The following is a 17479-nucleotide window of genomic DNA, read 5'->3' on the forward strand; positions in this document are numbered from 1 at the left end:
CCTCTCATTTAGTTCTTCAAGCCACTCCAATCTGGCTTCTGTCCCCACTTCGGTACCCAAACCCTCTTGGTTGTACATCCAATGGTCATTTTTCTGTCCTCCTGAATCTCAGCTCTCTGCACAATTCACCCCCTCATCCTTGGAACATTCTTTCCCGTGATTCCTATGACACCACGCCCTCCTGAGTTTCTACCAACTCTGCGGCAGGTCCTCTCAAGCCCCTCACGTAAGCTCCTTCTTTTCTATGCACCTGTCCATGTAGGAACCCCATAAGGTACACCCTCACCTCTCTGCTTTTCTCCCACTATACTTCCCCCTACAACCTCTCGTCTACTCCATGGCTTTAATTCCTGTACGTATGCAAATGGCTCTAACCCAGTCCTTCCTTCTACTCCACCACTGTGTATCTAGCTGCCTGCCTGACCTCTCCAACTCCACATGTCACAGGCATCTCAAATCCAACTCATCCAAACCCAGATTCCTGATCTCCCTTTCCAGTTCTGGCTCTCTTAATATTTCCAACCTCAGTAAATTAGAGCACCATTTACCCATTTGCTCAAGCCGGAAGTCTGGCTTCCTCTTCCTTCCCCGATCAGCTCATCTGATCACCATTATTTTTCTATTGGTTGGCATCACAATTAGGTTAAAGTTGAAAATCCTCCACATGGCCCCTGCCTGTGGCTCTCTCCCCCACGAAGCTCCCCTTACATTCTGTCCTCCAGCCATCCTGACCTTCCGTGTCCCCAAGGGGGCCTGGCTCCTCCCGGCTCCAGGTCTGGGTTCATGCTGTCCCTTCTTTCTGACCCTCTTGCTTCGTTCACTTCTGCTCATCCTTCAGGTTTTGGCTCAACCATTTATATGCTCTCACAGCACCCCACATTTCTCCTTTATGGCCCCCATCTTGGTTATAATTTAAAAAGTATTTGTGCTGTTGTTTTGCTCAATGTCTGTCTCCTCTGCTTGACGTAACTCCACGTGGGCAGGGACGAGGACCCCGTACACTGCTGTGTCACACTTCCCACTCAAGTCCCGGAGGGGAAAGAGAAGATGCTTGTTGGCCTGCTTTGATAACATCCCCAGCAAGAAGATGCCCTGTCACTCTTGTCATGTCCTTCCAGAATGTTCCCTGCTTGTCATCAGCAATGATCTGTCATGTCTCAGCTAAATGTTCCTCATCCCACCTCCCTCTGCTCAGAACAGATAGGGGAGGGGCTGTTTTTTAGCTTTCCGTTTCTCATGAACCTCATTCCTAGAGCTTGTTTCTAGTCTTTTCATACGTTCATTGTCCTTATTAAACCTTCTCTCAGACCAGGAGGAAACAAAATTTTCTTATGACTGGGGGTCATGACCTGACATTGACTGACATTTGTGTTGTCACATCACCAAGTGACTCAGCTGTGTTGAGAATATTTTGAAATAGACTTTTTCTGATTATAAGAGTGAATTTATTGTTAAGGAAAACTTTGAGAACACAACAAAGGGTCAAGAAGAGAAGAAACGACAGCCATCCTCTCAGTTTTTCTATCCTAAAATAGGGTCCTGATATATATGTGTGTATATATATGACTTGTGTCCTGCTTTTCCCGTTTAACCTCACATTGACATTGTGATATAAGCCCTGAAAAGTGGGATAAAACCTGATGAAGCGCAGGTTTGGACAAGCCTCAAGTTCACATAGCCCTTGTTAGTGGTGTACAGCAGGACTGTGTCTCTAGAAGCAGAGAAAGGGTCAGTACCAGGTGCCCTGAGTCCCTGACTCTGCAGGGCTTTGCTTTCCCTCCGTGCTTCACAAGTGTCAGCCCCGCCCCGCCTCTTCCGTGACCACCTGCCTTTCAGCCTCTCTTGCCACGTACACTGCATCTGCAGCTCTCTGTGCTGGTGTGGCCCTTAAGCCAGATTTCCTAGGTTTAGTTAAATTGAGCTTACATAGCTCCCCTTATACCAGGCTAACTGTCTTTGTATTTGTTGATGCTTGTTTTTGTTAGTTTTCATTTTACCTTTTTAACATGGCAAGAGCCCTGTTTATTTATTTTTAAAATAAATTTATTTATTTTATTTTTGGCTGCGTTGGGTCCTCGTTGCTGCACGCGGGCTTTTCTCTGGTTGCCGCGAATGGGGGCTACTCTTCATTGTGGTGCGCAGGCTTCTCATTGCGGTGGCTTCTCTTGCTACAGAGCACGGGCTCTAGGCGTGCGGGCTTCAGTAGTTGTGGCTCATGGGCCCTCGAGTGCAGGCTCAGTAGTTGTGGCGCACGGGCTTAGTTGCTCCGCGACGTGTGGGATCTTCCCGGAACAGGGCTCGAACCCATGTCTCCTGCATTGGCAGGCAGATTCTTAACCACTGTGCCACCAGGGAAGCCCAGGCCTGCTTATTTTGCCTTGTACAGTGCCTGGTGTGGATTCTGAGAATTTGGTACCCAATCAATATTGTTACTGTTTTTGGGGTTTTTTTAAATCTAAAAAAATGTTCTGATCAGATCACTAGGAGGCAGTTAAAATAAAGAAGTGAAGGACAGTTTTATCTGTTCATGGAGCAAGCCTTATTTTTACCTGCCTATTCTGGACCAGGCACTGTTGCTAGATGCTGGATATACATTGGTAGAAGACTAGGCCTAGTTCCTGCTCTCATTGGTCTTACAGTCTAGGCGGATACTAGGTATTAACAAACACTTAAACAAATACACAATCTCAGCTTGTGATGCATGTTATGAGGGAAGATGGCAGGGCCCCAGGAGAGGATGTGATGGGGGAGTTCGATGGTGCTTGGGCTGTCAGAGAAAGTCTGTTTGAGAAAGTGCCCTTGAAGCTGAGATCTGCAGGGGTGGAGAAAAATGGGCGGAGTGAGGGGACAGGGCTCTGGGAGAGGGGCGGCAGGTCCAAGGGTGAGCTGTTCAGAGGAGAGTGCTGAAGAGAAGAGGGAAAATGGAAATTGTTCATCTCTGTTTGCGTCACTAACCTGGAAAGTAGTCACTACTTATGTCATGGGGCTCTATTAATTCTTTCAAAAATCTTTTCAAGTGGTGCCTTTAGCCCTCCTACCGACAGGGTTTTCCAGTTTGTTTTTTGAGCGGGTCTCTGAGCCTGCTGTCCATCCCATTTTCACTGATGCTTTTACTCATGTTTCTATCAGGCAGCTGGGAAAGGTACCAGCAAGTCAGGCTTTTGACACCGTCTACTCGTTCAATAAATATGAACAAATAAATATGACCCCTTCTTGGGTGCAGATATTACGTTAGATGCTGACTCCTGAGAGTGAGCGAGCTTTACTGATCAGGGAGCAGTCCTCTAAGGGAAAGAGACCCTGAGGGAGGGTTCGAAGGACCCTCAGGCACCAACTGCCTCTGGGCATTTCTCCCTAGGAATAGAAGTCACCCACTTTGCGAGCCATTTGGTGACAAGGAAAGAAAACGGCAGCTGAAATGTCCTTTGAGCTGCTGGGATCTGTTTCAGAAACGCTTTTGTTCCAGTGTACATTCAGGAGTACTGTGAGTCTCCTATGTGCCTGGCGCTGTCCCAGGGGCTGGAGTTGCAGCATTGAGCAGCTTACCTGCTGGTGGGAGTTAGGTCTTAAATATATAAGTAAAACACGGAGGATGTCAGAGGGGCTGCAGTCGCTACAGAGAGAACTAGAGGAGGGAAGAAGATGATAGGGAGGGTCACTTAGGGGTAGAAACAGGTGGTGCGATGGTTGGGAACAGTGCTCAGCAGAGGACTTCCTGAGTGACATGTGAGCAAAGACTTGGAGGTGGCGAGCCGCGTGGGTATCTGGGAACGGCATTCCAGGTGGCAGGCACGGCAAGTGCTAAGGCCTGGGGGAATGTGCCCAGGATTTTGGAGGAATGGCAAAGATCCCTGGGGGGTTTGATGAGCAGAGGCAGTGAGGGGCAGAGTATGGAGGAGGGGGTGGAGCACAGAGGAGAAGCCAGCACACTGGGGCCTCGTGGCCTCCGTGAGCACTTTGACTTTCCCTCTGGGAGAAGGGAAGCAGTCGGGGGCTTTTGGGCAGGGTGTTGAGAGGTGACTGTAGGAGCAGGGGCGGATGGAGGCAGTTGCTGTAACTCAGGCAGGAGATGATGGTGGCTTGGACCCAGGTGGACGTGATGGAAAGAGGTCAGATTCTGGATATATATTGAGGGGCTGATGGATTGGATGTGGGGTGTGTGAGAAAGAGAACAAGGACTCCAAAATTCTTGGCCTGAGGTCCTGAAAGCACAGAGTGACCTCTTCCCGAGAGGGCTGGGAGAAGAACGGGCATTGGGCAGAAGGAAGGATTTAGGAGTACTCTGCGGACATGTAAAATTTAGATCAACACTGGACATCGGGTGGACATGTCAAGATGTGACATGTGGTTTGTAAGTCTGGAGTCAAGGAGAGGCCTGGGTCAGGAGTGTGGCTTTATGAACCATCAGGGTACATACAGTGTTTCCATCCATGAGCATGTGTGACGGGGCATTGGGTGGGAACCCCCGCGCCAAGGGGGGCCAGGGAGGCAAGAGGAAGCAGAGAAGAAGTGGCCAGCAAGGTAAGAGGAGCCAGGACTGACACGAGCTGTTCTCTACATCCCCGGGCAGGTGTGACAACGTGCGTGTTTTTAAGCTGGGCCTCTTCTCGGGCCTCTGGTGGACCCTCGCCCTCTTCTGCTGGATCAGTGACCGGGCCTTCTGTGAGCTGCTGTCATCCTTCCACTTTCCCTACCTGCACTGCGTGTGGTGAGCCCCGCTCGTGGTGGGGTGGGTGGTCACCAGGCAGGGTCTACACTCGCTGTCACTCCGTTCTCCCTGCAGGGGGCACAAGTGTACATGGGGGACAGAGCAGAGCCTGGGTGCCTCCTCTCCTCAGGTAGACCCTCAGACGTTTCAGAAGCGATAGAAAAAGCAGAAACAGCTCCAGGGAGCAGGCTTAGCCGGAACAAACAGACCTAATTGTCTGTGCTTCATGTCTGCGGTCTCTCACCTCTAGCTCCATTATTAAAGCAGAAAGGAGCTTGGAACTTGAATCTGTAACCTGAGCTCTAGCTGGATCTCCAGGGTGGGGGAAGGTGGCGAAGGCTTGGGGCAGATGTTATGTGGGGATAGGACAGTCCTGAATAGGAACCAAGCACACCTTTTGAGCCTGAGTGACCAGCCTGGGCCTCACAGATCACCTAGGGACAGTCTCACCCATTCATTTGACAGGTGGAGACAGAAGCCCAGAGAAGTAAAGTGAATTGTTCAGGATCACCTACCTGGTGACATCAAACCAGTCTAGGAGCTCAGTAATAGGGAACTGGAGCATCTACAGCTTAGAAGGCTCAGGATACACTGTTAAGAAAAAGAAAGCTACAAAACAGCACGCAAAATCCTGTACTCAGAAAGCTGAGGAGGAAATCCAGTGGTTTTCTTCCTGGGAATGGCTTCAGCTCCAAACCCAGCGTCATCTTTCCCTCTCCGTCCTCCAGGACTTCTGATTGCAAAAGATATCAAGGAACAAGGGAAATCTGCTTTAGAATGTTCCTTGTAAGCTGAGAGCACCCAGGGAGGAATTCGAGTGGTAAGGAGTTGTTAAAATCTGTTAGATCCAGATTCAGAAGAAGCTTGACCTCTATCAGGAGACGCCTGAGACTATTCAGTTTGAAAGGATTCGCTTGAATTCCCCTGGATGTTTGAACTTGTGTATTATCTACCATGAGACCTAAGCTGCTCTCAGTTTAAGACTCGGGGACTTCCAGATTTGTTCGCAGAAGATACAAAGTGGAAGCAGCTCCCACTGGGGATTCCCAGTCTTAGGATCCATTGCCTGATATTTCTTAGGTTCAACCTCGACTCACATTAGTGAATTTATACACACCTTGTACATTTGAGTTATAATTTACAGATAATCAAATGCACAGATTTTAACTGTGTAGTCTGGTAAATTTTGATAAATGTATCCACCTGTGTAAATAGGATCTCACTGAAGATACAGCATGTTTTTAATCGATCCAAGTTCCCTTATCACACAGTGATTTAAGTAAAATTCAAAAAGTAGACTATAATAACTTGGATTCCAACTTAATTTGTTTCTAAATTTGGTGTACTTTCTGAGGTTGTTTTTTTTTTCCCCAAAGTTGAACCATTTTCTGAGACTTCCCCTGTGGTCCAGTGGTAAGACTCTGTGCGTCCACTGCAGGGGGCGCGGGTTTGATCCCTGGTCGGGGAACTAAGATCGCACATGCTGTGTGGTGTGGCCTCAAAATAAAAACAAAAAAAAAGTTGAACTATTTTTTCATCCCAGTTGTAAAGTGACATATTTATTTATTATAACAAATGTAAACAATAGGTAAGTATAGAAAGAGAGACTTTCATAATTCTGTCCACCAAAGAGAGAGAACAATTGTTAACAGCCTGAAGTGTATCCTTCCAGGTGCTTTATATACATAGTTCTCTAATTCTACTTTTAAAAACAAAAATAACATCATTCTATACATGATGCATATTGGTCCTTCTTTTGTTGTTTAAACTAAATACCAGATCATAGACAGCTTTCCTTACCAGTGTGTTTATATTATCTTCAACAGTTTTTGTGTCCAGTTAATACCGCACAATATGGATGCTTTATAATTCATTTAACCAACCTCTCTATTAATGGATATTTAGGTTATTTCTTTTTTTTTTTTTTTTTAAACTTTTGGGTTTATTTGTTTATTTATTTATTTATTTTTTTATGGCTGTGTTGGGTCTTCGTTTCTGTGTGAGGGCTTTCTCTAGTTGCGGCAAGTGGGGGCCATTCTTCATCGCGGTGCGCGGGCCTCTCATTATCGTGGCCTCTCTTGTTGCGGAGCACAGGCTCCAGACGCGCAGGCTCAGTAGTTGTGGCTCACGGGCCCAGTTGCTCCGCGGCATGTGGGATCTTCCCAGACCAGGGCTCGAACCTGTATCCTCTGCATTGGCAGGCAGATTCTCAACCACTGCGCCACCAGGGAAGCCCCTAGGTTATTTCTAACTTGGCACTTTTACAAATAATTGGTAATGAACATCTGTATTTGTTCATATGCCTGAATTGTGTCCTTAGGTTAAATTATAATATGTTGCCAAATCCAGAGGTATTATATCAACTAACACTTTTTACTAAAATCTGTAAGATAGTAAAAGTGTATCTGTAAGATACACTTTCACATATACTGGATGTTAGTAACTTTAAAAAAAAAATCTTTGTTAACCTGAAAAGATTTTATTTTTATTTTCATGTCTTTTAAAAAAATTAGTATTTTGTTGTGCATCTTTTCAAATGTAAATTTACTGTATCTTTCCTCTTTTGAAATGTGCCTTTTAAGTTTCTTTATCATCCCTGTGGAGTGTTTCCATTTTTAAAAGTTTATATCCAGCACCTAGTGCCTGACACATAGGAGACAGTCATTACTGTTTACTACCTACATGCCGTTTATTGGGCACACTTGCAACATTTTCAAAAGTACAGAGAGTAATACATGGAGCCCCCAGGTAGGCAACACTTAGCTTCAGTAGTATCTACATGAGGCCAATCTCATTCATGCCACCTTCACCCACTACCCACCCACACCTGGATTATTGTAAAGCAAATCCCAGACACCCTATGAGATGATTAGTCTTTAGGGTTCTTTGTAAGATAGGGATTTTAATTCTTTGTCATATGGTGCAAATATTTTCCCCTAGTTTCCCACTTATCTTTCAGTATGTTAATGATATTTTGTGCCATGCTGGTTTAAAATTTTCATGTTCTCACATCTGTCAGCCTTTTCCTTCAGGTTTTTTTTTTTCTCTCCCTTCTATATGCATTACAGTGTGGCTGTGACATCCCTTAAATGACACTGTTCTCAACTAAGCAAACTGGTAGTACTCTTACAGCCATATTTATTCCATGTGTTTTTAAATGTAGAGACGTGCATTACACGTGGCTCTCACAGCCATTCCCTTTAGGGTTTCTGAACTTTGTGTCATTCTAAGAAAGGACTCCCCCACCAAAGTTTCTAAAAAATATTTTCTTTAAATATGTCTTTAAATGTATTTTAAATCTTTAATTCATCTGGAGTTAAGTTTCAGTATAAGGTACAGAAGTAGGATTACATGCCTTTAAATGGTCCCTTGCATGATAAAGATCAATATGAAAACTTTTTACAGGCACAGTGAATTTAATAATAGTAATAAAAAAGAGTTCCCTTACTAAAGTGCAAAAGCAGATGAATCAGTATAAAATTATTCCTAATGAAGGGTGTCAGATATGTACAGCCGATTATTAAAGCTAGAAGGTGGGGGGGACTAGTTCCACGTGCTCATCGGTTATTTCCTTAGTGCCTCTGTTTTATTTATTTTGTTTTTTTTTAGTTTAATTCATTAATTCATTAATCAATTTATTTACATGTCAATCCCAACTCCCAACCTATCCTTTCCCCCCCTCTTCCTCCCTGGGAACCAAAAGTTCCGTTCTCTAAGTCTGTGAGTCTGTTTCTGTTTTGTGAATAAGTTCTTTTTGTTTGTTTGTTTAAGATTCTGCATATAAGCGATATCATATTAGTGCCTCTGTTTTAAATCCTCGGGCCTCAGTCTTCTCCGTGGAGCCCCAAAGGCATTTGCAGGTTTTTCCTGTTATCAAGCTGGAATGTTTTAGAACATTCCAAGAGAGGCTTTGTTGGCTCAGGAGTTACCATTCTTCTGCTATTCCAGGGATTGTCGGGCACCCTCACCCCTTCCTAATTAAAGGAGGCCCCTGCCTGTCTTTGCGTCCAGGAGAGGCAGGTTAGCGGGAGGGAGGGGCGGGCTAAACCCGAGCACAGTCTGACCTGCGTCAGGTCCTCTCGGTTCTCACGCCGCCACGTCTCCATTGCAGGCACATCCTCATCTGCCTGGCCGCCTACCTGGGCTGCGTGTGCTTCGCCTACTTTGATGCTGCCTCCGAGATACCCGAGCAAGGCCCCGTCATCAAGTTTTGGCCCAGCGAGAGATGGGCCTTCATCGGCGTCCCCTACGTGTCCCTTCTGTGCGCCAGCAAGAAATCACCGGTCAAGATCACGTGATGGCAAGGCAGTGGCTGGCCTCTCTGCTTCTTTTCCCTCGCGCACCTAAACTTCATCTGCCAGCAGAGACAGCCAGGGGGGTTCGCAGAGTCGGGGGTGGAGTCTGTCTTTTAAAAAATTCAGTGCCCTTGGGTTCTAACTAGTGTGTCTGTGGACCGCCAGGACTCCACGGTGCCTGGGGAGCAGCGGGTGTCTTTCCCAAAGGTGGGAAGTAGAGGGCCGAGGGGCACTAGGTGTGTCTCCTCAGTGTCACCTCCAGCTACAGTGCTCGTTGGGCTGCGTCCTTTATGGTGATGGCAGAGCCGTCCCGTGGGGGACCCAGCGCTGCGCACGCCTCGCTTCCTGGAGAGAGTTTGCTCCAGATCCCACCGTTCCCATGTGCTCTCGGAGCGGACCCTCCCTTGACAGACAAATCCTGCGCCAGACAAGACCCTCTGACTGTATGATGGAAGAGGCCAGAGGTTTTCATTTGGGGAAACCGTCCTGAAACGAAAGCAAACAAATGGAACGCACACAGGGCTTGTGGCTAAGGAGGCTGGTTTCCCCCCTTGCAGCTCTCCATAACCCAGGGTTTACGTACATGTGTGCATCCTTTTCCTGCTACCTCTTCTGAGAGATGGGGACTTGGCTTTAGATCAGGGTGAAGCTAACAAGCAAAACCCTCTATGCCAAAACCGACACTCCACGTTAAGCCATTCTTGAAGATAAGCACAAGTTTTAAATGCTGACATGGTCCCCGCCCCCCAGCCCAGTACCCTCAAACACGCAAAGAGAAGACTAGCTATGGTGTGAGTGGTGTGAACTTTCCATACAGAGACCCACCCCTTTACTGCTTGACCTCCGTGACATTGCCAACGGCCTGTGACAATCGTGGTAGGGGTCCTGGTTCAAACTTTGGAGCAAACATGAAGTTTTAGAAGTTGTTCTCATTGGAAGCCTCCTGTATGCTGTCCTACTCTGGAAATTATCCTCAAGAATCTTGCCACTTCTTTCTTTGATATTTACTGTGGGAATTACACTCCATATCCTCACAGTATGAGGTGCTTCCTGTGGTTTCTCCGCGCTGGCGTTTGACCACGTGCTTTTCTTAAGTGCTGGCCTTAACTACACACTGGCTGCTTTGGGTGCAGCAGGGCAAATCTCTTGCCTTCTGAGTTCTCACCTAAAGTGACACTGGCTGCAACTCCTGTCCTCTTCACTGGGCTGAATGGGAGACTCTGCATATGTCTTCAAGGTGCGAGGTGGGAATTCATGACCTCAGGGATACTCATTTTAACTCAGGCATCTCTTGCTTTGCAACATTCCATCACAGGAGAGGGCAGAACAGACCTGTCCTTCTTGTGTGGATGGGAATCACGTCACTGTCCTAAGTATTTAAGAGTTGGGCAGTAACAGATTTTGGCTTGTCCGGAAACTCTTACTCTGGTTAAAATTTGCACAGAATTGCAGGTGAAAAGTCCAAGAAGCAACTGAATTTAGACTTTAAAAATGAGTGACTTTATTCTACTTTTGTGGTTTTCAAATTATTTTAGCAGCAGAACCCTGTTTGCAGTAAGAAATCTTTATGGAGACCTAATGTGTGAAATAATTTGTATTTTATTAGCTTAAATTTATTTTGAGGTTAAACTTATAGCACTTCGTGAATAATGTAAAAGGCAGTGAAAATGGAAATTAACAAATTGGTGGTTTCCAAGGTACAAAAATTTGGTATTGAATGAGTGTACATGTTGCTTTATTATAGTTTAAAAAACGATATTTGAATTAAATACTCGTGGAATCTTTAATGTACCGATATGAGACCTAGGTGGCTTGTGGAACAGAATTGGAAAAACTGCTCTTAAGTCCTTTGGGTTTCAAGTCTAGAATTTTCTTTAAAGGGAAATGTCAGACCATCCAGATTGACCCACCAGGCACAGATTCTCGTCTCATCCATCCTGCAATATAAAAATGCTCCAACTAGGGAGTTTGTTGTACTTTAAGCCCAGCTCTTTTAGTGGGAAAAAGTAAATAAGGAGAAGCAGAGAGTGTAGGAAATGTTTTGTGTGTGTGTGAGGTTTAATTTTTGTCTTGAAAGCTCCTCAGTGATGGGAGCATTGTCCCAACAATTAAGGAGGGACCGTTTCTCCCTATGAAATGAAGGGTGTGTTCCATGGCAAACACCATCTCCAGCCCCCAAGGCTTTGACATTGCCCTTCTGGAAGGTTCTGAGTGACCTTTGGAAATAGGGATACAATGTGACTCTGCTGGAAGTAAGGAAGTAAGTACACTAACTCGCAGGACTATTTCTCTGCTTCTCCTACAAGACAAATGACTAAGTTAAGTTTAGGAGAGAATGCTTTTGTTATGAAAAACAGAATGCCCTCTTAGAGACTGGTTTTAATGAGATGAGGGCTGAGAAGAAAGTGTGGAATGGGGTATATTTGAGGAAGACAAGACTTTGCTTTTGAACAGAAATCACTACGCTTGCCATTGTGGGATGGTAAATCAAGAGAGTAGGAATAGGGCTTCCCTGGTGGCACAGTGGTTAAGAATCCGCCTGCCAATGCAGGGGACTCTGGTTCGAGCCCTGGTCCAGGAAGATCCCACATGCTGCGGAGCAACTAAGCCCGTGCGCCACAACTACTGAGCCTGTGTGCCACAACTACTGAGACTGTGTGCCACAACTACTGAAGCCCACGCGCCTAGAGCCCGTGCTCCACAACAAGAGAAGCCACCGCAATGAGAAGCCCGCGCACCACAACGAAGAGTAGCCCCGGCTCGCTGCAACTAGAGGAAGCCCGCGTGCAGCAATGAAGACCCAACGCAGCCAAAAATAAATAAAATTAAAAAAAGAGTAGGAATATACCAGTCTTACTTTAAGTTAGGTTTGTGGCATCATGCATATTTATATTTACATTTGTATTCATAATGCTCATAGCACTACATGCATTTTAAAGAAAATGGTGATATTAAGAAAAGTTGATGGAGAAGAAAAAAAGTAATGTGTATTTCTATAGCTCAAGGACAACTATTGTTAATATATTTTGATATATTTCCTTCTCGTCTTTTTTTTTCCTAATATAGTTGTCAATTGATGTCTTTTAGAGCTGACAGTTGATCTTGTACCTTGAATGGAATATAATGCTAGTTGTATATTTTTCCTGAAGAGCAGGTTTGGGGATATACGAGAGTTAGCTATACTCTTGAGTGTTCATCACTGGATTCTAAGACTTGCTACTGAGCCTTCCTTTTTAATCGAGCCTCACATGAATGGGCCCTAAGAAATAATGAACTGAATTCTGCTTTTTGATATGCTTCTGCATTTAGATGGACAAGTCATAGAAAATAGCTGTTAAATATATGGTTCTACAGGTTTTGATGTTTTCAGATTTTAAAAAAGTGAATAGCTTATTTCATTAATTGATGTGCAATCAAGAATCCTTTTTTTCCCCCCTGATAATTCAGGGAAGTGGAGATTTGACATTTAGGAGTTAGGTCACGGCAGTTACTCAGCATGGCTATTAGATATTTGTTCTGGTTAGAATTTACCTAAGATAGATACCCAGCAGGAACTGGATTTAGAATATTAAAAAACATTAATTTACCAAGTGATCATTTAAGTTAATGATTCTTGTTTTATAGTGTTTGATGATTTTTAGAAAATATTTTCTCCCCTTTATTATTATAATGTAAAACAAGCACTTCAGTGAATATATTGCGGTGTTTGGGGATGAGATATCTACATCTCTTCGGTAATAGGCTACCTTTTGGGGGAACTCTGTGCCTGTCCTTCTGAAGAGTGCCTATAAAACATGAATTGTGGATCAAAGTTGTTCGGTTAGGGGACTAACCTTGATGGTCATCAAGCACAGGCTTTGTAAAAATACCATCATGTATTCTATTTATTGGATTTCTCAGGTGTGTAAAAACTTCTTACTAGTTCATTATGCTTACATGAGCTGGTGCCATACCGAAGGCTCCAAAACTGGGACGTGATCCTTCCCTGGCTCTTTATCCCTCGGGGCTGACATGGAACCATCTCTGGGGGACAGGTGAGGGCTGAAGCTTGCCTGGCCAGAGCCCCTCTCATGGCTCCTTTTTCCCAAATGAACTTGGAACCTTTAACAACCAGCTCTTTGTCTGGGTGCTGCTGATTCAGCTGGTCAAAGAGGGGTCTCAGGCCAGGTTGGGATTCTCAATGGATTTTATAGACATCGTTCTCCTACAGATGGTTTTTTCTTTTTTTTTTATTAATGACCCCTACTCTAAGGGACTAATTGTTTGAATTGTATCTTTCCCTATATGTTAAACCAGATTTAAGACGATTTTGTAACCACAATATGTAATCAGAGCAAATAGAGTATTTTCAGATATATACCTTGTTCTGTACTTCATGTAGGGTGTGCTGTCTATGGGTGGTAGGCCCACTGGCTGTGGTAGCATTTAATCTCCATTACTTTGGGAGTAATTCAAGGCCTTTTGAAATGGAGCTTTTGCACTTTATGCTCTTTTTGTGAACTGACTGTGAGAGCTATGTTTGATATTAAAGCTATAAGTGGTGTTTTCTGTGAATACGTATATGTTTGTGTTTATTTCCAAAATGATTTCTGCAACGGCTGCAGTGAGGAATACATTTAATGGATTGTAAAGTGCATTTGTTCAAATTCATTTATTTAATGAATTTGGGTATCATTGTTATTAAACATACTTAAAATTAGTGTAATTGTTGGTTTCTTCTCAGAGCTGTGAAATTAATAGACCTACATATTTCCAGTATAGAAGTATCTAGAGGCAGTTTATTTTTATTGGAAGTTCTCTAATTATGTCATGTGGATATAAAATCTCAAATATAGAAAACAACTCACCTAAGCTGTAGTTCATCCAGTCACTGGAAGGAAGATCATAGAACAATATAATATAGTAAATGAGTTTAGCAGGAAAATTCTGTATCTACCTGTTTTTCTTAATTTCCTGTGACCATTTTTTAAAATTTTTATTTATTTATTTAGGCTGTGCCGGGTGTTAGTTGCGGCATGCGGGATCTTCATTGTGGCATGCAGACTTCTAAGTTGCGGCATGCGTGAGGGATCTAGTTCCCTGACCAGGGATTGAACCCGGGCCCCCTGCATTGGGAGCATGGAGTCTTAACCACTAGACCACCAGGGAAGTCCCTCCTGTGACTGTTTTTTTTAAAATTAAGGGATTCATAGGCAATCATATTTATAAGAATAATAGGACTATCAGAGGAGAAAGACTGGGTCAGCAGTATTAGTATCACTGCAGTGGTTTTTTTAGACTTCTTTTCTGGCCAGGGTGTGGGGATGAGGGCTAGACACAGAGGCCTTTGATAATCTGCTGTAAGCAGTGGGTCTTGGAAAATGCCCATACATAGAATTATCTGGGTATTCAGATGTCCCTAGAAGCCACCCAGATGAAGAACTGTGTGACAGGACACAAAGCCAGGACTCACATCCTTTCTGGTGATGGAATTGGCATCTCCACAGCTCCACTTTCCCGACTGCCCTCCGAGACCAACCCCAGTGCCCTTCTCGTGTGAGGACTTTCCATTATGAGGGGCCGGAAGGGGGCAGACCCAGGGGGCTGGAAACTTACACCTTAGGAGTTGAACAAATTTGGAATTCACCTCTTCCTCAAGCCTCTTTCCTGGTTTATAGTTTCAGCCGCTCCTTAAGATGCTATCTGGGCCTGTCATACTATTCTGTCTCCTTTTGCACTGTTGAATTTTTCCATAAATAAAAAAAAATGTTTTAAATATGGTATTCAGGTTTTCCTCCTCTGCTCTCTCGGGTGGGGTTCAGCCTCCTCCTCTTGCCCCACCTTACAGGGGCTGGTAGCCCCTTTCCCCAGTTTGAAGAGTTCTCTATATCTCACGTGGGCATTTCTGTCTCTGATCAACTCCAGGCCTGGTGACCCTCTGAGTATTAACTCACGAAAGGGAAAGATCAACCTCACCTGGGTTTTTGTTGGCTTATTTTATGTTTCTCGTTAAAACAAAGCATTTGATTCAGCTGCTTTTACGAGCAGAGAGACCAGACGTTATTGTAACAAATGGCAATGAAGTCAGTAGAGTTTATTTTTGTATTAAGGCCGGTGGTGAGAAAGTGGCTAACTGTGAGGCTAGGGGCATGGGGTGACAGAAAATGCATAATGGCATTATTGGTGACACTGGCTAGAGATGGATGCCTGTGAACAAAGAAAACCTTAACCACCAGGGTGGGAGGGACCTGGAGAGACTCCTGGAATAATACTGCCATCTAGTGCCCTTTCAGGTTATTGCTACCAGGGCACAAGTGAAGTCCTTCCCAATTGATGATCATCCCAGGACTCACTATTAATTGTCTTAAAACTCCCACAAGTTATGCAGACTCTTTTTATTTTTAAAATTATTTTATTTTATTTATTTTTTGGCTGCGTTGGGTCTTCATTGCTGCACGTGGGCTTTCTCTAGTTGCGGTGAGCGGGGGCTACTCTTTGTTGCAGTGCATCTCATTGTGGTGGCTCCTCTTGTTGCCGAGCAGGGGCTCTAGGCACGCGGGCTTCAGTAGTTGCAGCACGCGGGCCCTAGAGTACAGGCTCAGTAGATGTGGCGCAGGGGCTTAGTTGCTCCGCGGCATGTGGGATCTACCTGGACCAGGGATCGAACCCGTGTTCCCTGCATTGGCAGGCGGATTCTTAACCACTGCGCCACCAGGGAAGTCCCTATGAAGCCTCTTTTTGGGCCCAAGTATGTTTCCCTGGATTCTTTCAAACGTATCTCTGCCTTCATTTTCCTTTCCTCTATTCCCGCAGCTATTCATTCTTTAACCACTAGGTGTTTGATCTTACTCGAAAAAATCTGCCAAATACCTTAAACCAAATATTTTCCTGTCCATAAAACCAACTTAGAGTAGATGTGATCTGGAGGAAGTTTTGTATTTATTAACTTTTTATTCTTCTTATTTTTATTTTTTATTTTTTTTGGCCACACCATGTGGCATGCAGGATCTTAGTTCCCTGACCAGGGATTAAACCCATACCCCCTGCAGTGGAAGTGTGGAGTCTTAACCACTGGACCGACAGGGAAGTAAGTCCCTGGAGGAAGTTTTTTAATCCCCTGGAGTTAAATTTAGCTTTTGGCATTAATAGTTTCATTTACATGAGTCAAATGTCATTACAATCCCCCAAATTTTAAGACGGAATCCAGTTTGAACCAACACTTTGCAAATACCCGCTGTGCTAATACAGAGGGCTATGTGATGAGCACATAGCCTTGAGCTGGGTGTGTGTGGAAAGGCGGGAGGAGAAGGGGACCACTAACTCTGCTGAAATCCCTGCATAAGAGAGGAATCAACAGTGCTAAGAGGCAGGCAGGAGAGAGCAACGGGGTTCAACCTGGGAGGAGTTGGGGTTTGAGAATTCTAAGCTTTAACTGATGGCCCATGAGCCACGTTTAATAATATATAATCTCAGCCTGATTAAAGTATACTTAGGGAGTAATACTACCTAGGAGTATTATTATCTTCTTAAAGCCAGTCTTATTTGAGAGCCTATCACATAAATTATCTTTCACATAAATTGTCTGACTTACTCCTCACGATTATTTTGTGAGGCTATTATTATTCCTGTTTTGAAGACAATAAATCTGAGGCTTAGCAATGTATTTTGACCACAGCTGTTAAGTGGCAGAGTCAGGTTTTGAACCCAAGACTTTCAACTCTTAAGTTTATTTCTCTTTCCACAAAGGATTTAATCTTATTTTCAAAATGACAAAGAAGGTAAAAGGTTTTTATATAGGTAGGCACAAATTTGGGATTATCGGATTCAAAAGTGTGCTATTAAAACAAATGATTAGACAAAATGTAGAGTAGCAGTTGGCATATAGTAAGTGCTCAATAAATGGCAACTAAGAAGATAACCCACCATCAAGCAGTCCTGGGTGACAGTGCCATCTTGTGGCCATAGTCAGGAATCACACCCCATCCTCACACCTTCCTGGGAGTGAGGGGCGTGCGTACATGTGAACTCCTCCATCATCTGGCTCCGTAGTCCAAGCCATCGCTCACTCTTCAGTGGCAGATCTGCAAATCCAGTTCCTTCCTGGCCATCTCTACTTGGACGCCAAATAGACACCTCACATTTGCCTTACCTTACACTACTCTTAAACTTGCACCTTGTGTACCTTTTCAGTAAATCAGGCGCCTCCATTCAGTTGCCAGAAGTAGTCCCCACTTCCCTCAATATGTAATCTAAGAGTAAGTAAATCCTCTTCATCCCACTTCCCCACTGTCTCAAATCCATCCATTTATCTCCATCCTAGACAGGGCGCCACCATCTCTTGCCAATCCATCCTCCACGCTTGGAGTCCTCTGTCTCAAGTGACATCTGACCAGGTCACTTCCCAGCTCAAAACCCACCTATTCTTCCCCATTGCTCTTAGAACAAAGCAAATCTTATCTGAGAGGCTTAGTGTGATTCAGAATCTCCTTCAGAGTCT

The 17479-nt window shown here is 44.4% G+C and overlaps 1 protein-coding gene and 1 pseudogene across 6 annotated transcripts in view; one reads left to right on the plus strand and one right to left on the minus strand.

Annotated features, from left to right (window-relative positions):
* LOC309663710 (cytochrome c oxidase subunit 6B1 pseudogene) overlaps positions 1-17479 on the minus strand; it is a 523800-nt pseudogene that overhangs the window by 167576 nt on the left and 338745 nt on the right. The gene's annotated exons all lie outside the window — the stretch shown is intronic.
* ACER2 (alkaline ceramidase 2) overlaps positions 1-17479 on the plus strand; it is a 51540-nt gene that overhangs the window by 19832 nt on the left and 14229 nt on the right. For 3 of the 5 annotated variants that reach the window (XM_082468052.1, XM_082468054.1, XM_082468051.1), the window contains exon 5: positions 4571-4708. In XM_082468052.1, coding sequence (XP_082324178.1) covers positions 4571-4708 — 138 coding nt within the window. Of the gene's footprint in view, positions 1-4570; positions 4709-8819; positions 9448-17479 lie in introns of those variants that run through there. The other 2 variants (XM_082468050.1, XM_082468053.1) reach the window with 2 other exon arrangements.

The sequence above is a fragment of the Balaenoptera physalus genome (genome assembly GCF_965194825.1).
Source record: "Balaenoptera physalus genome assembly, chromosome: 7".
NCBI lineage: Eukaryota > Metazoa > Chordata > Mammalia > Artiodactyla > Balaenopteridae > Balaenoptera > Balaenoptera physalus.